This window comes from Ambystoma mexicanum, chromosome 1q, assembly GCF_040938575.1.
Source record: "Ambystoma mexicanum isolate Mex_15411 chromosome 1q, UKY_AmexF1_1, whole genome shotgun sequence".
Taxonomy (NCBI): domain Eukaryota; kingdom Metazoa; phylum Chordata; class Amphibia; order Caudata; family Ambystomatidae; genus Ambystoma; species Ambystoma mexicanum.
Genome location: NC_090922.1, coordinates 453,065,776 through 453,091,170, shown reverse-complemented (window position 1 = coordinate 453,091,170; position 25,395 = coordinate 453,065,776). Strand labels below are relative to the sequence as shown.

General features: G+C 44.4%; 1 protein-coding gene across 2 annotated transcripts in view; it reads right to left on the bottom strand.

Moving 5' to 3' along the window:
- Nucleotides 1–25,395, bottom strand: part of NUP93 (nucleoporin 93) — a 1,186,812-nt gene that overhangs the window by 175,965 nt on the left and 985,452 nt on the right. For both annotated transcript variants that reach the window (XM_069640327.1, XM_069640334.1), the window contains 2 exons: nt 22,232–22,349; nt 16,857–16,940 (listed from right to left, as the gene is read on the bottom strand). In XM_069640327.1, the coding sequence (XP_069496428.1) occupies nt 16,857–16,940; nt 22,232–22,349 (202 nt within the window). The remainder of the gene's footprint in view (nt 1–16,856; nt 16,941–22,231; nt 22,350–25,395) is intronic.

Sequence of the window (25,395 nt, the reverse complement as noted above, 5' to 3'; positions counted from 1 at the left end):
AGTGGGACGAGCCAAGGTTCAACAGCCCCTTTAGAGTGGAGGACGTCACACACGCTGCAGTCAAGCTACAGAGAAGACGAGCTTGGATCTTCTTGGGCGACATCAAGCCATACATCGGAGAAGACCCTCTGCCTGCACCCGACCACAAAGAGACTTCAGACAACGGGGAAGAACGACAGCACATGCAGACAAGATCCATGACTAGGAAGGAGGATGCATGGCCAAGCCAAATAAAAGAAAGAACTTTTGTGTTAAATTGTGGCTTAGTTCAGGACACTTCCTTTGAGCAAAATAAGGAAAGAAGGACATAGAAACACGGACACTCTGTGCAGCCTAGTTGCAGGGTGAAGAAGAAGAATTGCACGTATAAACCACAAAATAACTTGTTGACTTTGAACTTAGGCACACTGAAGCCTTGATAAGAAAATATATGCAACATTTTGATCGAGGATACATAAACTGGAAGAGAATACAGTATCCCGATTCTTTTGCCACAGAATCCCTATTTGTACTTACTTATGGTGTCACGCAATAGGGACCTCACCAAAGATATTCTGATCTATTTCGAGTTAGTATTGAGGTCATACCCCGTCATCGGTGGGAAGAATCACAAGTATAACAGAGTTTCTTCAAGATCCTGAAAACGAAAAGACAATAAGGAGGCTGCTCACCGTGATTGCAGAGCAGTTTCGTTTGCTCCCGGAGTACAGCAAGGACAAGACAAATGTCCCTGTCACAAGAAAATAGACTAGCCAGTAATGTTTTTTTCCGCTTAATTGAAGACTTTCCAGAACTTGTGGGGAGACATGCCAATGTTGACGTACTCACTTTCATCAGTGGCCCAGCGAACACTACACAGCTGAGTATGCTCCTGCATAGAATCGTGATGCAGGTCGAACTTTCTAGTCAGCATCAGAATCACAGGAGAAGAGTGTAAACTTTCCTTCGCGGGACAGACCATGAAGGACTTCACTTTAGTTTATACTGACAAGAAACCAACGTTTCGTCTGGAGTCAAACAGATTAGAGGCATCAACTGGGAACTGGTTTACATGGAACATGCAAATTAGGATTTGCTGAACGTATTGCTTCATTTGGTACTTTCATTAATGGAAAAGAACTGTTTCCAGAGACAAGAGACAGTCTATTATTCGAACAAAGAGGATAATCAGTCCAGCATTTGTGACCTGAAAGCAGAGGCAGAATCCAGATAAAGCGGCTATTTATAGCATGCATTAAAGAGTTTGTTTTGCTTCTTTAGATGATCGAGATGGGAAATCAGAACAGCAACGTTGTCCTCCCTCATGAGTAGAGACATTCATATTGGCCAAGGAACAAATGCTGCAAATTAAATTACAAATGTATTATTTACACATGCATAGTATTCATTATCATACTACTGTCATTGACAATTAGAACTGCATTTTTCATTGGTGCACAAAGTGCACCCACCTAATGATGTACGCAAGAAACCTACAAAGGTACCCAGACCTTACATAGTCATTCCAGTTCCTAGAAAGAATGATAGAGTGACTGAACTTGAGATGGATGTGATAAACAATGACACACACGCGACACTTGTGATAACAGATAAATTGAAAACCTGAGAAGGGGTTGATCAAAGGTACACGTACACAGATAATGAGTACATACACACCTGGTCTAGTGTCAATGACTGCAGAATCACATTCCAGAAAATTGGGAGAATTTGGACAGAGCTCAACAAGAAGCGCCTTACCAAAGGGTTCCACAAGACACATGGAAAAGGAACTGTTAAGGAACCAATGAACAAGCAGAGACAGCACAGACGAGCACGCCTGATCCAGTGATGAAAGGGTGAAGCTTAAATCCTGAAATACAATCAAGTGCTGAGATAATGGCAGAATCAATATGGACGTTCATAAAAAGAGCCAAAAAGAGACAGGAAGACAAAGAAAGACTTACCGGACTTCCTCCTTCTCAAATGATACAGATGAAAATGCCCGGATCATGGATGGAATTACCCGAGAATCCTCCAGCAAGAAGAAGCAATACAGATGTGTTTAAGGATGTGGTTATAACAAACTACAGGAAGATCATAAGAATTAGAAGAAGCACACAAGAAGACAACGAATTGAATGATTACCTGGACAGCACAGCACACTTGGGAAACATATGGTACCAACATATGAAGGAAGTTGGAAGACTAACGTCAGAGGAAGAATGCTTTGTGTGTGCACTCCTACCCTACAGCATGAGGAAGGCAACAATCTTCGTAGCTGTTGAAATAGATGTCAAGACAGCACACGGTCACATGTAGCAATGTGCAAGACCAGAGGTCAGTTCATGGGAAGTGATGCTTCTCTCAAATGGGCAACTGAAGCAATTGACCCAGATGAATATCATGATCAGATATGAGAAGTCTGGAGTTAAAGGAACGGAGATCAGAAGAGAAACAAACAAAAAGCTGAACGTCAAAGGAAAAACTCCAGAAGAAGCTCGAAGATGGAAGAACAGAAGTCAAATGCAAATCTGGGGAACAGTGCTTTCTCCAGAAGGATGGGAGAAAGGAGTAGTGATCTGCAGAGTATGGATGATCACTGGATACTATAAGGAAACAATTGAAAATGCACAGATGATATGCAAACCATTATGGCCAAGACTGTAACGCTCACCTGATTCCCGTAGAGGCGCCGGTCTTGACTGGGCATATACCGTATCTTCAAAGGTGATGTGTAACACGGCTGGCTCTTTGGGCTGGACCTCTGTGCACTGTATGTCCGACTCGAAGGGTAAGATGTCTGCAGATAGTCTCTCTCTTCTTCCCTTTCTCTTCTCCTGTAGAACCCCAAAGGTCAACGCTCTCACCTTAGGTAAGTGAACGCCGTGCTCTCCATCTGCCTCGGGGCAGGGTGCTGTAACCAGTTTCTTCACTGGATAAGGGGAGCAGGCCTCTTGACTTCAGAGGACTGCTGTCCGTCGTTTACTGCACGAACGGTAAGTTTCGAGTAATTCTAATGTCTTTAAAAGTCTTTAGTAATGATGTCTCTCGTTTTGCAGGGTTCCGGCGATGGCGGATGACGGGCTGAAGTGAGTTGAAGATGGAGCCCGTGTGATGAATTGAAGCGCCTGGAAGCACGTAAGTAAGCGCTTGTTGCCTGCTTCACGATGCGCTCTAACTGTCTTTGCAGGTACAAGTTCAGAGCGGCTGCAGGGTGCCGGAATACCCACTGGGTTAGATGTGGAAAGGAGTAATGGCACGTGAGTATTAAAGTTCCCCAATGTCTTTAAACGCACCTTGTTTTGTCTTTCAGATGCAGGATGCAGCGCCGAAGGCCTCCGGAGCGTGCGAAGAGTTGGTAAGCTTTTGTCTTTCAGATGCCGTAATGCAGTGCGAAGACCTCCGGAGCGCACGAAGAGTAGGGTAAGCCTTTGTCTTTCAGATGCCGGAATGCAGCGCGAGGCGTTGATGACAGCCGATGGATCAGGTAAGTGAAGCGCTGTCACTGAAGACCGTAATGCTAACCTGTTCTTTCTTGTCTTTATAGGTGTTGCTGAAGACTGGATTCAGGATAGTAAGCCTTTTTCCTTAGGCCCAGGATCAGATGCAGAAGACACGATGAGCGTTCTGCTGCAGAGGATGCAGAATAACGCAAAGCAAGATTCATCCATCGGGTGTGGTTTAAATAGCCTCCTGTAGTGCTTAGGTGTCTCCTTCCACAGCCATGCCTAGGTAAGAAAAGAGTTCCTGCTTTCCAGAAGAGTTCCAGTGTTCTGAACCTAGGGAGTGGCTCCTGCCCCACCCAACAGGAAAAGTAGTTCCAAACAGAAGAGGATCAGAGGCTCAACTGGCAGGCAAGTAAGCAGCATGGTCTGCTGCAGGTAAGTCCACCCAAGCATTATGAGCCCGACGCTTCCAGCGCTGGGACTGGGCATATTTATGAGCCTGGTGCCACTGGCGCCAGGACTGGGTCCAAAAAGGTCCCAATTGGGACTGGTTGGCCCTCGGAACCTGGGTTATGGATCTGCTTCCAAGGGAGTTGGGAAAACCCTGACCTTTTGGAAGCAGAGATCATGACAAGACTTGCAAGACTGCTAACATGGGTCAAAGATAGAGAAGGACCCCTACAGATAGTGCCATTGGAGAATTCCAAACTGTGTTTCAGAAAAAATGGTACAAGAAAAATGGGAGAGATTCAGAACTGTGGATGAGTCTTTGACGCTTTAGGAATGGTACATGGTACTGCAGTGATCATTGATCATTATTGGGCATGTGGATCCAAAGCATACATCAGATTGCCGAAGAATTGGGGAGGTAAATGCACACTGGTAAATGTTCCAGCGTTGGTGATTCCAAAAAGTGATCTGAATATTGACAGTTTCCCGAAAGCAGATGCTCACATTAAGGGAGAAGAGATCTATGGATCTTATGAAGAGAACGAAGAGGGCACATTATTTCTCTGCAAAATCTATAGAAGATTTCGATGCTATCCCATATGAGCATAGACTGTTCAGTCAGACTTCTTCAGTATTTACATTGATCTTGATGCCAAGAGTTCAGGTTGGAGCAAATACTAAATGGTTGCAGATAACCAGATGGGAGTTACTGCAGACCATTAACACAAACTAAGGGATTTAATTCAATCAAGGAATAGTTAAAAGCCATTCGACTAATGATACTCCAGAACAGATATGTCCTTGACATGATCACAGCTATGGATGGAGGTGTTTGTGCACAAATCGGAGAATCATGTTGCACATTTACACCATCTCACAATGACAAAAATGGAGCCTTAACAGAAGCCATAGGTATGATGACAAAACTACAGAATCAGATGATAGATGAAGCTGACGACGAGAGTTGGTTTGGATCACTGTTTTTATGGGTTCCTCAATGGATGGCAGATGCATTCAAGTTCCTAGGAGCCCTGTTGGTAATGATATTGCTTGGATTCTGCGTTGTCAAGCTAATAATTTCTCAGCGCCAGAAAACTGCAAAAAAGGCCATAGGGATGAAAATCATGATTGATGTCGAGTCAGGATGGAAGCCTAAGGACCTGACCGACTAAGAAATAGAGACTTTGTGAAGGCCAGCATGTATGCACCTGAAGGAACAAAGTTTTGGTATCCGAAGAAACATAGAAAATATGTGGGAAAATTGATCTATTGCAATCCAAGTGGAGAATGTCAACTAATGACATGGAACAAAGATGAACACGTAAGAACAGCAGGATGTTTAATGGGAGTGAAAGATATGGACCCCAAAGGAACATTTCTGCAGACATAGATGTCTAGATCCAGAAGATGACAGAAAAGCGAATGCAAAGAAAGAAGGGAGAGTGGTCGATGAATCGCCCAGAGGGGGGGAGTGAAGAGGAAGTGCCAAGCACTATTGACACTCCATCCGCCCCCTTCAAAGTACCAAGTATGTTCACGCCAAAATGTGACATATGGAGAACAGATAAACCAGCAGAGAGCCACAGTTGGGCTATAAGTGCCTTTAAGAGTAACAGCACCTATTGAAGTACCAACACCTAAGAAAACCTGGACAGTAAGGTACCCATTGAGAAAACCATATCTACAGGCAAGACAAAAGGATGATTGTCAGAATGGGATACCCGAAGAAGCCAAGAAGATACTAAAGGAAAACAAATGGTGATGTCATGAGAAATCGGACTGACGCACATATAGAAGATATTATGACCTAAGAATGCTGACAAAGAGATGAAATACCATGGATAAGTGACATCTTGAGCCGAAGGTAAAACAGTTGACATCAAGATGAAGAAACTTATGCCATGCACACAATGAAGATATTCAGTTAGTTTAAACGTGTACAGATGCAGGAAACCGCAAGAAGCAAAGAAATCATGAAGCTTGCTTATGCTTGGTAGTACAATAGATTGCGGCAAGCGGCAACTATATATATCAAAAAACACTTTATAGATGAGTGAAACTCATCCACTACGCACATGAGCAGAATGGAACAGAGGTTACTAAGGGTCTCAAGAGGAGAGTGTTGCAGAAAACAAATCGAGAATTAAGACAGAGAGAAACCCAGCGGAAGGTAACCATGCCAAGAAGCCAAGGTCGTATTGGGCTGGAAAAGATCAACAGTGGATACAATTAAAGAGAAAAGAACAGAGTATCCTGTTCAGAAAGGTCAAGATAAGCCACAGATGGTCAAAGGCTGGCAGAATTAAATCAAATACACAAAATTGCATGAAGAGGTTGATTTGACAGTATCCTAATCACATGACAAGGCAGGCAGGAAGGGAGGGATGAGACTCACACCTACACATCGAAACCTGCCAGACCCATACTCTTTCTCAGACCAACAAGCAGACTCGAGGCCAAACTACAAAGAAGTAATTGACACATGACAACTGAGGTGATGATTGACTAACACAATTGGAGGGAAAATGGGGTGCAGACAAACTCCCTGCACCTGGCTGGTTGTTCTGCATGCTTCTAGACTTGAGTGGAAAACCAATCATAGTGGACCATGTAATCTAGGGTCCTACAGTTAGTAGAACCAATGAGACGTCATACTTTTAGTGTTGTATACAGTGGCCATTTTGAAGGAAGGGCTCAGATGCCCCACCTGACATTGATTATCCAATCCTCTCTCCCTGCTACCACATACAGTTATAGTACGTATGTTAAAGTTACCTTCCTATAACTAATCACGTTTTTAAGATTACGAGTCAGTGGTGACGAGTTTTTGATATAAATATTGTGTTTTTTCTGAAATTGAGTGGAGTTTAAACGAGAAGGAAGATCGAGCGGTTGCTGATGTTCATTGAACTCTGTTTTTTGTACTTGTCATTAAACAGACTCCCTTTCCCAAACTTTTGAGTTGTCATTATTATTTGATGCAAGAGTACGAACCTGCACCCCCATCTATCTCAAGGGTGGTGCTGCTCATCTTAAAGGGCTGTTTGGAGACTCCCAGTCTTATGGGCCGGCTGGGGTCCATCCAGTTCACTTGCCTTTTATGCAATGTCCCACTCATTCACAACTCTACAGCTATCAATCACACAGGGGGGGGGATCATCCTCTAGGACAGCCACCAGCCCAGTTGGCACTAGGTTTCGGCCAGGCATGCCTTCAAACATAGGTCAGTGAAGTTTAGGGCTCCTCCCTCACTTCCTGCCTTCCCAGACACACTGGACCCTGGGCGGGCTTCAGGGCTGAAGCTTGCCAAAGGCAAAACACACAAAGGACTCAAACCAAGTTTACACAACAGAGTAAAAGCCCAGAAGGAACTAACAAACAAGAAATGACAAAAAAGAAGACCAGGGCCATTTTGAAAAAAATGTCACCCATGGGTGCTGAACTGCAGCTGAGAAATCAGTCTGCAAGTACCCTGCACAAAAGCTAGTAAAAAGTAACCACTGCTACCATCCATTCAAGTTAGTGTAACAAAAAGCTACATGAAAAGTGGTATAAGGAGTTACTATGCAACCCCCCAGCACTCCATAGGGTGGTGTGTGCTGGACCCACAAAAGGAAAAGGTAAGTAAGATGAAAGCAATCTCACTATTCTTAGGAAATGTAGTTCACACAAGAAAATGTATTTAAACATTAAGAGACATCCAAGGGACTTCTAAGTGGCACTGCACGGGGGTGCTGTGTCACACTATGCAAAAACCAGATGCCTATGGAGTTTACCAGGCTCCATTAAACAGTTAAACATCCAAGTCAGAGAAAAACACACGAGAGTGGCAAAAAGTACCATTCACTCACGAGGTAAAAATCAAAAAGATCCCAGATTCTAGCGAAAGAGGTGAGGGTCTCTAAGGTTAAAGGGAGTTAGCACAGAAACTGAAAATTGTCCCTAACAGGGACTGGTAAACGTCCAAACATGTCTAGATTTATTTTATGACGTAGCGTCAAGGAGGCTGGGGGTTTTGGTTAGCTGGTTCTTGTGAAATACCACAGAGTATTCCTACTTAAGAAGGCAGCTCACTATTTTAAGTTACGCAATACTACACAGCCACTCTGGTTGAAATTGGAAAGGGAAGTATGTAAACCCTATGCACTGGATAATCTATACTCAATGGAAAAACTGTCAGGAAAGAAAATGAGATTGCTGGCCTCGATTGCCACAAGAGTGGCTTTAGCGACTTGGTTTGTGGAGAATGATCAATCTTCATGGCTATATTATGATGCGTCACTGCAGCATAACCCAGCACTCCAAATTGAGAACAGAAGTTTTCATTGGTGTACCTGGATTGCGAGAGGTGTCTTGAGAGTGAGTGATATTCTGAAAGAGGGCAGGTTATTGACCTTTCAGGAACTGCAGCAGCAATTACATTTGGGGAAAAGGAAACTGATTACACAATATGGAAATGCAGACTGTTAACTCAGAGACTTAATAGGTTGAGTACTGCATTAGTATCTAGGCCAGTGATCTGCAAATTATTTTATGTGCCATCGCGCATGGTATCTACTTATATGATTATGATGTCCATGGAACAAATGTATCTGGAATCTTGGGAAAAATGGAGACAGACTTGGTCAGAGGATTTGGGCTTGGCGATAACATTAGAGGAATGGGAGGATTTACTTAAGATTGGGTCTAGAAGATGGATATGAACTTGAGACAGAGTTCACATCAGTTAAAACCTGCTCTCCAACCTTGATTCCAACACCCTCTGTGTCCTCATCTTACTTGCTCCCTCTTCTGCCTTCGACACGGTCAACCATGCCATCCTGTTCAACCGTCTCTGCGATAACCTGGGGATCACCGGTCAAGCCCTGGCGTGGCTGACTTCTTTTCTCTCTGATCGACCCTCCAAGGTTCAACTTGGGTCCTTCCTCTCCTCCATCTCTATCTCTACCTGTGGTATTCCCAAGGGGTCTAACCTCTCTCCCTGGCTGATATCTGGCACTTCTTGCCCACTTAATTGCCGCGCTCTGCCTCAACTTCCAGTGCTATGCGATGACATTCAGCTCATTTTCAAGCTACCCTCAGCCACCTCTTCTCCCTCTCTCATCTCGGACTGTCTGTCCGCCATCCTAGAGTGGTGTGCCGCCAATGATCTCAGCCTTAATGCCAGTAAGACCGAGATTCTCCTCATCGGCACACCCACACCCTCCTTTCCTGTCACTCACTGGCCGGCCTCTCTTAGCACTCTCCCCGCTCCCACCTGTGAGGCTAAAAACCCCGGGGTCATCTTCGACTCCACACTCTGCTTCTCTCCTTACATCTCCAATGTCTCTAAGAAGTCCCACTACCAGCTGCACCTCCTCAGAGGTATTCTTCCTTTCCTCTCCTTCCCCCAGAAGCTCAATGTCTCCAGAAGCTCTGGTTCTCTCTAGGCTGGACTATTGCAACAGCCTCTTTCTAAATCTGCCTGCTTCTACTCTCCCCCTATGCAACTCGTCCAGAACACGACTGCGAGACTTGTCCTTGGCCTCAAGCCCAGGGATCGTATCTCTCCAGGACTGAAATCTCTGCACTGGCTCCCAGTGGCTGTGAGGATTAAGTTCAAAACCCTCTGCATTGTCCACAAGGCCTTCTGGGGCCTCAATACCTTCAACTCTCTCTCCCTAAATATCTTCCTTCTCGAGCTCTTCGCTCATCCACCTCCAACTCCCTAAGGGTCAGTCACTTCTCCAAGCAACGCGTTGGTGGAAGATCTCTTTCTTCGGCTGGGGCCTCCCTCTGGAACAGCCTCCCTGCCCCCCTGAAACTTGAGAACCATCTCCGGTTCCGGAAGCACCTCAAAACCTTTCTCTTTGCTTCTGCTTTTTTTCCTCCTCTCCCCTGCTGGTTTCCTGGCTGATACGGAAACTCCAATGGTTTACCTGGCCACCCTCCGATCTCGGGCCCAGGTCCCCTCCTCCGCCAGTCACACACCTGCACAGCCCTCCGGGCAACCCCCGCACTTGGTGACTGTTTTCTGTATCCCTACAGTCCCACTAGTAGCACTTGACACCTGATGACTGCACTTTCCCTTTACCCTTGCACTTGCCAACTGCTGGCCAGACTTTACTATTGTTATTTATTCTATTATCCCATGTACTGCACTGTCCCCTCAACCTTTTCCCCCGCACTTTCCCCCTTCCCATACAATTACGTGATCTGAATGACACCTGGCCTAGTAGGATCGTTGTCCGTCTTCCCTCTGTTCCCCCTCCCTTGTCGCGACTTGAAACACTTGTGTATAGCCGCGTTATAAATGCCATATCATATCATATATATAGCAAAAGATTATAGGACGTCTTTACCAGACACCGGTAAGGATGCATAATGTGAGTGGAATGGATTATTTTACTTTAATTAGTACTGAATATTAATGACATTAGATTGCTGTTTTTACATATCATAATTATACTCATTAATTCAAGCTTTTGTATCATTTATAGATATTAAGACTCACTGTACTCTAGTTGCTCAAATAGTACTCATTGATATTGTTTTTTCAAATGTACTGGATGGATACAAAAAAGGAATTAATTGATCAACTTAGACCTTGGGGAATCAACAGCCAGAGAGCATGCTCAATGCACCAGCATTGCTCTATACAATATTATGTTTTACTTATTTGTATATAAAATATATACAAACTACTTTGTATCAGGCAACCATGTGGAGTCCCTTCACAGTGTTTTAAGTCTGTACACTTGTCAGCACACAGTGATTCGTATTTCCAGTTAAACTCATGAACAAGGCAGCTCTTCAACTCCATACTCTTCTCCTTCCCTGTATTTAATGTTACAGTTTGGGGCCCAGGGAACAGAATGCAGGCTTTGCCAATCGGTCCACAGCCTGTCTACACCACTGCCAAGAGGCACTTGAGAAGAGACGTCTTCATAGGTTGTGTGGGAACCAAAACAGCAGGCGTGCATTTGTGGGCTGACAAGTCACCTCTGCCATCTTCAAAATAACACCCACTCCCTGGCCAAGAGAGAGTTAATGTATCTGGTATCTGAATGCCATACACTGCTCTGGAGTTAAAGAGCTAGCGGGGAGCACTACCTTAGGTGTAGATTCCTCAGAGGTATCATCCATGGAGTGAGAGTAAGGGCTTCACTTCCAAGAGGAGGGGAAGTAAGAATGTCACTTTAAGGTGTACCTTTAAGACTGGAGCCTCTTGCGGTGCAGCTTCTAGTCTTTTTGGGCAGCATCTGAAGAACGGTCTTCACCCAGCTGCTCCTCTTGAGCCAGAGTCTTATTGGAGGAAGGCTCCAATGTGGTTGTTTTCGATAGTGTCTTCTTTCAAACTTTACGAAGGAAGGTGCAGAGATTAGAAATGCACTCAAGAGGCCCTACAAATACATGGATTGATTGGCAGTAGCCAATGTTCACTATGTTATGCTCCTCCCCAAATCAACGGAGGCAAACCTTGTGAGGCTCAGACACAGACATTTGCCTTCCACAATAGCTGCAGGGTTTAAAGCCAGAGACATCTGTATTAGGCATAGCGCAGTAGAAACATCTAAGAGCTAGTGGCATTTCTAAGCAGTGCACTGAGTGCTGGGACAAGGCCTGTACATTCCCTTTGTGAAGAGGCGATGGGAACCCCTCTCAGCTGAGAGTTGAGGCATACCAGGGGATAATCCAGAGCCAGTCCTTACCCAGAGGATGACGGTGGCAGCTGAGGGGGCCCCAGTTTCTATCCTCTCCCTTGTGTCAGACTATTTCTGAGCATCCTTTATCTCGTGCCATAGTTCCTCGACAAGATGTTTGCCAGTGTTTTTTGTGTTTCTTCTAGTGATAATCCGGACCAACAAGAAACCAGCAAGAATCAACAGAGTGAGAGCCCTTATCCAGCGCAGTCCACCAGCTTCAGGAAAACAGGGACCTGACCATCAACCAACTCTCTAGGATTCTGCGATCTGCCTCCTGAGGAGAGAGAAGAAAGCAGCAGCGCTGTCCGTAAGCGCCAGAAAGGGAATCTGCATGGAGCTGCCATGTAGCATCAGCGAACACTCAAAGCTGCTACCAAACATCCTCAACAACTAGGGACGAATTCAAGGGACAATTCTTCTCAACAAAGCGACTTCCTTTAGGAGGTACCAGGTGTTAGAAACCATTTCCGTTTTAACAACTTTCCCTCCATTCTTAGTGAATCCTTCAGTCTACACAACATGATAAGTGCCCTAAATGGCCAGGCCACAAGGTTTTCACTTGTTCTTTTGTTATATTGCTGTTCGGTGGTCTTCCTATCTTGCAAGGTCAGGACATCCCATATAAGGTCATGCACTTTCCCGGGAAAGCTGCACCTTTTGCAGGCTAGTGATGCCTTTTGTGTGCGTGTGGCTCAGGAAGGGAGTGGGACTGTCTAGTCCCATTCCACATTCTTGGAGCCAGTGTGTCTGGGTGTGGGGCATGAGTGAAACCAATAGTTGTCTTTGATTGGACAACTACTAGCTGTTTGAATGGTGCAGATCCTTAACATTGATGGGTTTGGGCTTGCTTCCCGGCTGGACTTTGGATAAGAAGACTACTCCTGCAGCCATTTCTTCAGATCAGCTTGAAGCCAAGAATCCCTCAGAGGAAAAGCCAAAGAAGACTCTCTCCTGAAAGGGCCTATCATCCCTTCCCGCGTCTGGTCTGGTGAAGACATGTTGGCCTAATGATATGTGAAGTTCCTGTGCAGTGCTTCAACCCCATGACTGGTGGGACCAACCAGTCCTAACGTGTTCGTGGATCCAGCAGTCACATCTTCGTCAGTGCCTCTGGTCCACCTGGTGGACTGTACAGCTCTCCAGTGGACTACCTCACTGGAACCGTTGTCATTTCACGTTTGCAGCCAGAACTTTGGTGGCTGCCAGCTTGTGGTGCCAAATTTCTGACTCCCAGCTTCAAGGGATCCTGCTCTGGAAGGTCGTCTTCAATCCTGACTGGAAGGACACCTGCTGTCATTTGTGTTCGGCGGCCAGCTCAGCTTCCCCCATCCTGTGAAGTGTCCTGAAGTGGTCTTCATTGGTGCTTTCTGCATCGCCAACGGCTGCACTCTGCTTCTGGACCGGACCGGAAGAATACTTGGACCTGCAGATCCTGGGCACCTTTCACCATAACAAATGGCAGAACAACAAACCTCCAAACGCAAAGCATTTGTCTCCCCCTGTCCTCCATAGTATTACATAGAGAATAAGTCTTTTTGTAGCCTTCCATCCACTGCTTTTTTGTTGTGGGCAGTGGGCAGTGAAACCTGCAAGATAAGAACACAAATTTTACTTACCAGTAACTTTGCTTCATTTCTTCTCTTGAACAACCACCAACACATACGTTACCTGCATCAGGTGCATTCTGGGGAGAAGCATTGTGACTTTTGGGCACAAAGCCCCACTTTCTCAGGGATTGGACTTCTGAAGCAAGGGCACATTTCTTGTGACTTGGTTCCATCCTACTGCATCAATTACCTTCTTTTACTGATTTAAGTCATTGAATGAATTTTAAGAACCAATGGTGACTGTATGTATGTTTGAGTGTTGCGCGCCATCACCTGCTTGTTTCATTTTTTTAGTTGATGATGTCTAGAAAAAATATAGTATTTGTGTACATTCATGTCTCAATTTTGTGTGCTTCACTGTGTGGACTCATTGTGTACCCCTGACCCCACTCACACTCCTGAGAATAACGTTGACTGCTCTCCATTGCTACCTTGATTGGGTTTTGGCTAACCTGTCAGAGTCCCCCTGTTCACTATAACTAGTTAAGCCTTCTAAAATCTGTCCACCAGGCCATATTCTAGAATATTCTAGAAATCCATCTTAACCAGGACCAAAGCCCCCTAACACAAAACCGAACTTTCAACTTCACAAGCCGCCATTACTATTCTGCAGTGGCCTGGACGGATGAAGTAGGCTGGGCTTAATCCACTATTTGCAACCTCTGCTTCGTACATGTCCCAGGTGTGGAAGATCAAGTCAGACTTGCCAGGGAGAAATAACCAATCAGGGGAGGTTGGGGGTTGGTTTAATTGTAGACCCAGGAAGCAGAAAGTGTGAGTTAATCGGGTGAGGTCAGAGGAGGTGGAAGACCAAGTGACCAGCAGAGTGCAGAGACGATTTCAGGAGAAGCTGAGGTATTGGCTATTGCGTTAAAGTGGTACTGCAGTTTGAGTGTGCATGTTAGTGTGGCAAGTGGTGTTAGGTAAATTAGTAGGAGGAGTCACAGTGATGTGGAAGTAACTGGGTGAAAGGGGTGTGACTGAGTAGCAAGCGTTGTAGGAGGGAGTAGTGTGGAGCAACAGAGTGGAAGGAGGGAGCAACAGAGCAGGGGAGGGGTAGTAGTATGGAAGAGAGCAGCAGTGTGGTGGAGAGAGTAGTAGTGTGGTGGAGAGCCTATTAGTGTGGCAGAGCGTATTAGTGTGGCAGAGAGTAGTAGTACTGAGGAGAGTAGCAGTATAGAGAAGAGAGTAGTAGTGCAGAGGGAAGTGGTTTAGAGGAGAGAGTAGTGATATAAAGGGGAGAGTAGTGGTAGTAGCCGCCATTTGTTCCAGTGAGGGGCGCCCAGTAACCTTCCATGGCAAGCCGATCTGCAAACCGACCTTCTCCTAGGTAAGGGACGTCACTCCTACTCTCCCCACAGTTTTTTAAATGTACCCATAGGTCTTCCATCTGTGATTCTGTCTTTTGCACTTTCCATTGTGCTATTGCTCCATTTATTGTCACATGCAAAGTTATGCTATAACTGTTCTGTATTCTATTATGCTCTGCAACCATGCGACCCCATTTGATGACCTGACTATATATTTATATATATTTATAATATTTCATGATCCGATTTCACTGGGCAATTGCTCCATGTGTTGTGCAATGCTAGACTTCTAATGTGATCCTTGAGACTTCAAATGTGGTAAAGCACCATAAATTGTGCTATGCTAAACTATTCTATGTTGTGCTCGAATGTGTTTGTAGTTTTACAGTGACACTCACTCTGGTGTTTCTGCCCCACCTTTCCTCATTTCCAGAGTTTGTGGCTAGGTTCTGTCCAACTGGAATTCGGACGCTCAGATGCACACCCCTGTTTTCCTTCTAGGTTATGCCCCACCATTCATTATGATTGTATTCATAGGCTGCAATCCCAGTGGATTTTTTGTATATAGTCCATCTTAATGGGATCGACATGCACCCATCTATGACAGAATCCACTTTCCCTCATTATATCCCTCCCCTCATCTGTCTGTTGTGCCTGCTCCCTCTTTCCTTTCTTCTTGTCTTTTCCCTGCACCCCTGCATGCTGCGGTATGCGTACCAGGAGTGTGGGTGTGGTATGCTGGGATCCAGGCGGCCAAAGCATGATGGGTCTGCTGTGGTGATGTTTTGGCAAAGTATTGGAATCCTTTCAAAGGGGCACAAAATAAAATTATATACTGTTACATATACACATTTTTACACCATGCTTCCATTGCAATCTCAGCTGTCTTTCCAGGTGGTTTTTGTACTGTTTTGGGGCACACAAGAATTGTTCCTTGGGTTTTCAGAAGAAATCTGCTGTATTTTATAGTCATAGCAGAAAAGCATCTAGAGTTGGTTTGCTTGTTTCGTGGGCTGAACAGAGAGGAGGTCATGTTTTCTAAAAGAGCTTTCAAGGACTACATTATTTATCTTTGATCCAGCGTTTTATCTCTTATTAAAGAAACTCAAGGTTAACAGGGTTGTCGTATATAGATTTTCTGGTTTCATGTCCTTGCAAAATGACTGAAAAAGGTTCCTTAAAGCTAGACAGTCAATAGATTTGAACAGGGAAAAACCAATGAAGGCTATTTATGTAGGGTGCATGAGAAGTGAAAGTGCCAACTTCAAGCCTGTAAATAACCAATAGTTTTAACCATTCCATAATTGCTCACTCTTCACAGGCATTCCTAAAAATACAAAACAATAGTGCATAGCTAGGAAGCACACCACCCATTGTGTTTCCCAACATTCTCCTTTTTATAGAGCCAATATTTGGCACATCTTATTATCATCACACTACCATTACTCCACTTATTTTGGAACTTTCTTCCAAGGTACTAAAAACCACCATCCTAGAAAATGCTTCTAACCACAAGACTTATTTTCCCTCTTCCTAGTTCAGGATTCCATCTAATCATCTGCCACACTGTCATAAACACGGTTCCATGTCATTTCATCGTGGGATGTTTTTTCGCGTGGTTTTTTGCTGCAGATATCGAATTTTTCATTTTTATTTGGGAGGGGTCCTCCCAAACCCCCCACCCTCTTTATTACATATTCCCGAACGCCCACACCCCAAATATACATTTTTCTAACCCCCCTGAAAATGTCAATGACTTTTTTCGTTAAAAAATCAGTGGTAAAAAACCCAGCGAAAAAACATCCCGAGACGTCATATCCACACACACCTACCTCAAACCCATTGCATCTTCACAATCTGTTAGTTTTGGGTCCCCCTCATCTATGCCCACTTCACCCTCTCCATTTTATTTTATTTCTCCAAAGATTATGTTTTGGTTACCTGGGCAGGGGGTCACAATACACCAATTTCTCAGGCAAGGTACGTAAGCCTTAAAACCAATTTGGTGAGCTTTGGAACAGTATAAAAGCGTTCTAACATAAGAAATGGCATATCTGTATTATTTGGTTTAAGAATGTAGTGATGCACAACTGTTCTTGTAGAAACTTGCAATCTCCTTCATGCACAGAAAATGACAGCTGTCTATTGTGCACATCAGGCAACCAGCAAATATGGGTTTGTAAGTGAGTTGATATTGCGGTCTTTGCAGTTATTTCCATCCTATCATGAAGAATTATAACATAACTGAGAAGGGAGTTGCGAAAACCCTTCAATGATTACTAAAAAAGGAAAATTAGTATATGATCAACAATTCATTGAAACTAATTACAGTCATACATCACTGATAACGTGAATAGATATACAGCTGGAAACACTTACTTCATCGCTGAAGTTTCTGAAAGCCGCAACCCTCTCTTCCACACTGTCTTGGCTTAGCGGGACTAGTTTTAGACGTTCAATAATCTGCATGTTAACAAAAAATGTAAACATAATTAAGTGTGCGAAGAACAAATTACTTACCCCTGATGATGTTCTTTCTACTGATTTTCCTCCCATAGATTCCTCATCTTGGATATTTATTCTCCTGCTTTGCAGCACTCTGAAGCTTTCCCAGCATGGGGCATTGTGTGCACTTGCATGAATGGAGTCATTGTCTGTGACCAGATGTGATGTTGACGTGGGTACAAATAGCGTGCTCAGCACCCCGTGACCTCAGTTGTCGCTTTTTTCCCATTGCACAGATGCGTTAGGGATTTGAGACAAAAAAAAAATTGTGTTAAAGGAGAGTCATTGTATTGTTGCATTAGCGAGCTCTGTAACTCCTTGGGAGTAACATCCAGTAGAAAGAACATTACCAGGGAGCCATTTACTCTGTGGGCAGAGGAAATGGCGAGCAAAAAGGTAGTCTTCCAAAATAGTAGCCTCGGAGCCATGAGAAAAGTTAACACGAACTTTAAATCCCATGCAGGGACCATGGAAGGCGTTGGGAGGGAAAGTGTTACTCAGGCCTTTTAAAAATTGCACCACAAGGGGGAATCGAGAAGTATGACCCTTGTTCTGGCATGCGCTTGAAAATAGGAACTAAAAAATAGCCCTTGATTGTGGCAAACTCAAAGCCCTGTCTTGCTCAATTAAGAAGGAAGGATAACACCCTTGAGGTGTTACATAAGAAAGGATCCACATCCTGTGCTCTGCACCAGCTGCAGATTTTCTTTAACGGTAGCGGTATACAGCTTTAGGTGCTTGGCGTCTGGCCGAAAGCAACACCTCCATCACATCTTCCGGAAGGTCCAAATCCCTGTACTTTAGCCTTTCAGAAGCCAGGCATGCAGGTTGAGTCTGTGTACGCTTGGGTGAAGAAGCAGCCCCCTCTCCTGCGAGAGAAGGTCTGACTTCTGGGTAAGACGACAGGGCAAATTGACATATCCAGAAGGTTTGGGGAACCACGTTTTCCTGGCCCAGTTTGGGGCAATCAGGATCATAGTTGCTCAAACCTCTTCAACCTCCTGATCACTTGAGGAATGACGGGAATCGGCAGGAACGCACCACCACCAATGCGTCCCAGAGTGCTCATCTCTGAGGAAATTCCCTGGAGCAGAAAAGAGTGCACTTCCTGTTCACACTGGAGGCAAACCAATCCACTTGAGGGGTTCCCCGAAGGGAGAAGATCCCTAGAAGAGCTTACTGGCACAGTTTAAACACGCTGGAGAACGAGCTCTGCCTGCTCAGGGAATCTGCCGGTGTATTCTCCTTCCCGGCGAAGCAAATTGCCATTAGGGAGATCTCATTTTATAACACCCAGAACCAGAACTGCATCACCTCTCTGCACAGGTGGAGTGACCCTACACCACCTCGCTGGTTGATGCAGTGCATGGCCGCTGTGTTGTCTGCCATGATCAGTACAGTCTTTCTCTGTATGGAGAACCAAAAGCCCCTGAGCACCAGTCTGATCGCCCTCTTCTCCAACAGGTTTATTGGAAGTTTTGTCTCCACCAGGGACCACAACCCGCTCACCGACAGCTTGTTCAGGTGAGCGCCCCAGCCTTTCAGACATGGGTGCATCATTATAGTCGCCTCTGGCCACAGTTGCCAAAATGGCTCGCCAGCCATCACGTTCTCTGTGCGAGCCCACCACAGGAGATCCTGAGCAACGACTCTTCTGCTCAGGACTTGACTCAAGTCCATCATACAACCAGAGAACTCTGGCCATTGAGTCCTGAGGGCCCATTGGAGCAATCTCATTCTCAACGGAAGCTCTGAAGTACCCATGCGTCCGAAATAATAATGCCCCATTCTTGCGAATGTTGCCACAAGCACCCCCGTCTGAGTATTGGGAGGCAGAGGTTCTTAACAAGGTTTTGCGGCAGGGGCCGCACTGGAGGGAAAAGACGTGGCAGCAGTGTGCGTCTGTCCTCTGCCCCTGGAAGGACGTGAGAAACATCTCTGGCCTTGTCCTTGACGAGCAGCGGGCTGTTCGCCTTTCTGCTCATAATTATAGAAACAAAAAGGTTTACCTTTCCATTGAGTGCAAGGTTGTGCAGGTTGTCCGATTGCCACCCCTAAGGACTTATCCACAGCCTTGGATGCCTGCAATTTCTCAAGACGGTCATCTGCCTTTTGGCAAAAAAAGATACAAGCCATCAAAAGTCGTATCAAGCAACTTCGCTTGGACATGCTATGCAAACCCGTATTGCCTTAGCCAGGTAAATCTATGCATGACTGAACTCCCTGCAGTAGATCTCCCGGCACAGTTGGCTGTGTCGAGTCCTGACTGTAGGTACTGTTGCATTGCTTCTTTTCCATCCTCCACGATTCCTCATTTCAACTGCTGGGATGTGCTTGGCTGCCTCAGCTGGGGTGTGTGTGTATAGGGGTGTGGGTGTGTTGAGTAGTGTGTGTGTGTGTGTAGGTGTGAGTGTGTGCGTGCGCATGCGTGTGCCCCACACATTTCCCCGTCGGCTGGTAAGGATGGATACGCGCTTGCCTTATTGATCACAGTCTCAGCTTGTACCACCAGACTCATGAGCCGGATGTCTTGTTAGGAACACCGCATCAGTTAAAAAGCTGGTATATACTTTTTGGCAAAATCCTTATGAAGTGCTGCACCTGAGCAGGGAGTCGTCCATAGCTCCACGAGGGGATTTTCTATGCCGTTATGCAACGGGAGAACAGGCTCAATGGATGTGCCCTTGTCAAGAATATCTGTTAAATCACATTCTGTTATTTCGCCAGGTGGGGCAACACCAACCTAATACATCTGTTACTTTTGACATCATTTTCCTGTAAGCCATATTTGTATGGGCTCCAGGATCTCTCTGTGGAAATTCCACTTCAAGAGAAGTGTCCAAACCACTTGCATCATGAAGTACTGAAGCCAATTCGGACAACCTCCTTTTCTCATCCTGAAACTCTTCAGGGTGTCGAGGAAGACCCATGGTTTCGAGCCCAAATGGCTCCTCATCAAAAATGTCCTGAAAAGAGGACTTTAAATCCCTAGTAGCTTTTGGAATAGATCTACCCGAGAGATACAGACCGTCTTCGACAACTTAGGCTGTGACGTCTATGGTGTCGATGGAGCCAGCGGTACATTGAAAAAAGCATTGGTTGCCAATGGTGTTGAGGGTCTAATCGAGGACCCCACCGGTCTCGGACTCATAAGTGATTGAGGTGGTTGGTGAGTCGATTCCCTGTCGGAATTGGTCAGGCACAGTACGCTTGCAGGTCTTCTTCCCAGAGGAAGAGAACCGACGGGCCCGCTTTCTCAAAGTCCTACATCACCTTGATGCAAAGCTCTTCCCACTTCTCTGCTAAGGCGGAGTTAGACAGGAAACAAACCTGTCTTTCTGGTGATCAGTTTGTCGATTAATACAGTCTCTTTCTCTTGTCCTTTGATGAGGAAGAAGAGGAATGGTGGGAGTCGCTCCTCGAGTGGGACCTCTTACAGTGTTTTTGCACCGTCTTCCCTCATTCTCTGGCATTTTCTTGGTCACAGAGCTCTTTTCATTGGGTCGGATCTTCGATGGAGTCGTACTTGAAGACTTTGAAGATGAACGACCTTGGGCCAATTTGGAGGCTCTCTACCTTAAGGACTTGGGTGTCATAACTTAAAACAAGCCATAATCCGTGGCTCTGTACCAAGGCACCACAGACATGATGCAGAGTCTACCAAAAATTTGAAGAATTTTGAAGAAAAATCAAATGCATCAAAAGATTTCTGAGACGAAGTTCCTGAGTAGCATGATGGGCATGTGGAAAAAGGAACCGAGATCATAGGGCGCCGAGTGCACCATTTGTACCCATGTCACGTCAGAGAGATGATTACTCCCATCAACGCCAGAGAGAACAACACCCTCTGCTGGGAAAAAGTTGCAGGGAGCTGCAAAGCAGGAGAATAAATATTTAAGATGAGGAATATTTGGGAGGCCACAATCCATTAGAAAATAAGACCACTTGTAAAGGAATAATCACAATGCTAGTACAACAAAATGATTTTAGACAAAAAGCAACTAATGTTGCAAGTAAAAGTGCTTTTCGGTAGCCATTAACAGAAATATGCATTTAGTTATTAAATCTGCAAATGTTATGCTGCATAAATTGCAAATCGAGGTGCATGCATTTGCCGGACCATGAAATCTTACTAAAATCAACTACCACCAGCATGACTCAAAATGGAATGCATTATTAACCACCAAAGGATTTTTAACAACCATTTGTAATGTTTGTGGGAATTAGCAGAAAAACATGCACATATAATTTAATTTGTTACTGCCACCAGTGAGTACATTTATTAACGTGGATATAATCTGCTATGGTGTGTGCTAAAACATAGGCCACTGAACAGTTTTGAACATTTTGAAAATGTAAGTTATTTAAGCCAGAAATATCAGGCACCAAGAGTCCTATTTCTCTATGTTTTCACTGACAGGGTGCAACACTTGCATGTTTTCATAAACCCAACAAACTTCAACGGTAAACTGGCTCATAATCTAAATAGTTGGAACTTTTGAAGATAATCCGGCATCCCAAAGATTAACAAATTAGCCCACTTTTGTTTTTGTCATTTTGAAATCTCCAAGATGTTAACAGTAAACAAGATTTGTCTGTGTTGCCTTATTTCCCATGGGTACATGGGCTAATTCTATGATAGTATAACCATCTCTGATTTGCTTGGCATGGCATTCAAAAGCATTTCCTTAAGGGCACCATACTGTCGGATCCTAAGGTAACTGAAGGCAGGTAACAGTGAGACAGCAGTTGAAGTTCCCATTGATTCCAACAGTATATCCCCATGATAAAACGCAAGCTTGACTTCTTAAACCAGTTTATCAGGGTTATGCTGACAATCTATGACAAGAAAGATGAAGATCAAAACAACAAAAACTTAGTAATTTAAATATTACGAAAGGCAACAGAAAACTGCTTTTTAGCACGTAAAGTGCTTCCTCCAGAAATAAATATATATAAGAAGTACAAATAATGCTGAAATAAAATCTTCACTGTTCCAAATCCTCCACACTCTCAATCAACGACAAATTCCAATGCAACATTACATTTGCAAACCCCATCTCACCAATGGGTACAACACAAAAACCCAATAAAGAAAGGCTGGGTTGACTAAACTGCGTTAAAAAGCAAACAAACAGTATATGAGCTTAATTGTGGTACTTTAAAACAATTTTTACAATTAGGCAATGCTGGATATTTGGAACAACTCCAGAACCTTGTTTTTTAACAGAAAAAAAACATGGACTTACATCGAACGCCCTGTCAATGTTCCCAGAATGATACTCATCAAAAAATGTAATAAGGTCCAGGAGGAGATAGAACGTAGAATTGACAGACTTTTCTGCACTTACAGCCTGAGATCTATACCTAGACAAAATGACACAAAGGTTTAGCATCTGTAAAATACAGAGATTACATGCAAAGTAACACAATGGGGAAAAAAGATGATAGAGAAAATGTTTACAGGAAAACAAAATCCTTCATTACACACCAAATTATATTTAATGGAAGGTTCGCTCAAATCGATAGAACTTAAGTGCTCACAACAACAAAATGGTGCACAAAGAAATTGAGCTAGTTCGGTGGTCCATACTTGCAAAAATGAAATAAGACACTGGGTTGTTGCAGTTGGTACCATAAATCTAAGATAGCAGTCTGTGATGATGAGGGTACGGTCATATTTAGTCTATTCCTTTGCTTATTTGGCAGTTTCTAATAGTCAGGTTCCATATCCGTGTCCACTGCTTCATGTATGCGGAATGCAGCCACCAGACCTGATGGCATGGAAGGACCAGGTCCTTCTAAGGTGGGTGTAACGGATGAGTTAGGAAGGTGATTGTTGAGGACAAACGTGTAAGCTGTGGTCAAGGGATGAAAGCAGTGGAAAGCACCCGAGGGGCAGACATCTCCGAAAGAGGAACTGTCCGTAAGAGCTCTGTCGTGATAGGGATGCCTGGTGGGTTAAAAGAAACGGTCTGCAAATCCTTATGGAGGTCCTGAAAATACATAATTGTTTCTGAGCCTACGAAACAGTTTCCCCAAACAGGTGATGTTCTGAAGGACAAGCACCACTGGGGGGAGCTGTTGTGACTAATTGTAAAAGATCCACAAGCAAATTATCCATATGGTACTGGAAGAGGATGCAGATTGCCTCAACAGCCAACGGCTGACTAAACTAAACAATGACTTAATGCTAGGTGTAGGACCTGCAGAGCGATGCAAGGGCACATAGCAAGACACCCATGGCTGTAGAGGATTGTGTCTTGTGCCTGTTGGAATGCAGAGACCTAAACTCCACATGGAACATCTGCTCTCGTCAGCGATCCTGTGTTAGGATTGATGATCCTAGCTTGTCCCACTCAACTCCAATTAAAAGCATAAAACTCAGAGTGAACTATGCCTCCATCATCCTTTCAGGCACACCATTCAGAGTGGGATAACCTTGGAAGAAGGAACAGAAAAGGGTGTTGAAATTGTCTCTGTCCCCAGAGTCTATGCACATCACCATTCTGGGAAGACATACGTGGGAAGGGGTGGGAGAGGTTGAGCAGGAAGGCCAGAGGACCAACAGTGCTAAGTCATTGTGTCCCAAACATTGGTAGTGATCGAGACCTTTGGGGGGAAAACAGTAACTAGAGGGTGAAGTATATTGTACTAAAATCTGGGGCCCACATAAAAAAAAGATCATGTTAATCGTAACAGAAATAAGGTAATCTTGTACAGCGATGTTCTGACATTTTTGTTGACCTCACAATGAATGGCTCTGTGAACAAATGGCAAAGGGGGACACAGTTGTTATACCAGCTCACCTACTACCTCTGTACCCTACTCGTAACCCCGAGGTGTGTCCCTTTTGTACAGTGCTCTCTTGCCCAGCTCGGGATACACTTCATAAATCTCAAACATACATTGTCGGTACCTTACAAATCAGCAATGTAAAAACCACCTCACACCGCAGCCCCATCCCTCTGCCAACGATAAAACAAAAGAAATAATCTATTGCGAACAGACGTTTGCATGGATGACATTTGTACTTTATCATGCTATATATAAGCCAGTTTGTGACTATATTCAGGCTTGTTTCAATAAGGTTGATTGAGTGAGGTCTTGAAACAACACAATGTTCACATCTCTAAATAAAATCTCTTTAGAACCTCTGGCCACCGGCATAGTCCTTTCTTTCATTTGAATGTAGTGTACTCAATTGAGCATGACCAATTCCTGAGAAGTTGAGTATGGTAGCAGTAGTATCATTCTAAAAGGATTTTAAACCAATTCAGATAATTCACAGTCTTAGGTATACGCAGGAGCACCACATATCCGAATAGTGTTGCAACAAAATGTGTTTTCCAAATCCTCTTGCTCTGCAATGATGGCATTGACACAAGTTACCCCAGCAGTCAAAATAATGTATCTTGCTTATAGGTCTGATTCCATAAGTAATCTTTGGCCTCATCCACACGTTTCTCAATTACTACAAAATGCTTATCCAGCGCTAAAATGGTTTTGACGATTTCTGCTGTACTCCCTTTGATTTCCTTTGTCAAATCAAGTAGCAGGTGGTGGTGGTCACGATTGTTAGCAGGGCTGTATGGCATTTCCTCACTCTGCTGCTAGTGTACCCAGGCAACAGTCTGTTGATTTTTTTTTTTTTACTTGAAGTAGAAGAATTGTTTTGACATCATTTGGAATTGAGCCCTTTTGTCTGCCTAATGCTTTTTTTCTTGTTCCTCCAATTTCCCTCATTCAATTCTACTGCTAAGAGAGTCTCCCTTCAGTGGTGCGCTTTTTATCTCCAAGTTAAAGGTGGATGCCTTTCCTGGCGAGTATTTTCAACTGTTCACATTGGCTTTCCTGGCTTGCAAGTTGCATGGGGAGTCAGTCCCATCGAGGCGGCAATCTTCTAATTTGTTACCAACAACCGCAATGTGGTGTTAGCTAAAGCAGTTATCACAGCTTCAGCCATTTGCCAAAAACCAGCATCAATGGAGTGATAAAACAAACTATGTCCAAATAAATGCAGTGCTTGGATCATGCCGAGTTCAGGGGAACTAATGAGGCAAATCAGCCGACTGTAGTGAGTGTGGATGGATAATACGTATGTGACAGGGGTTTAGAATTTCACACATTAGTAGGTGTATCCCCCTGCTCAAAGTTTGACAGGGGGCGTAATGCCGCTTGATATTGTCGCTGACTCCCTCGTACACAGCCCCACCATTCCTTGACATTGGACATGTTACTTTTTTTTTGGTCTAACTTTCTTTATTGGTGATTCACGTCACATAACACCATTAACCATACAATGTGAGATTGAGGTACAATAACAAGTTAAAAAATAATGCCATGTTCTGGTGGGGCATTGACGTGAGGAGCCTTTTACTGTGCATTTGGGGTCTAACTTGGCCATGATAAG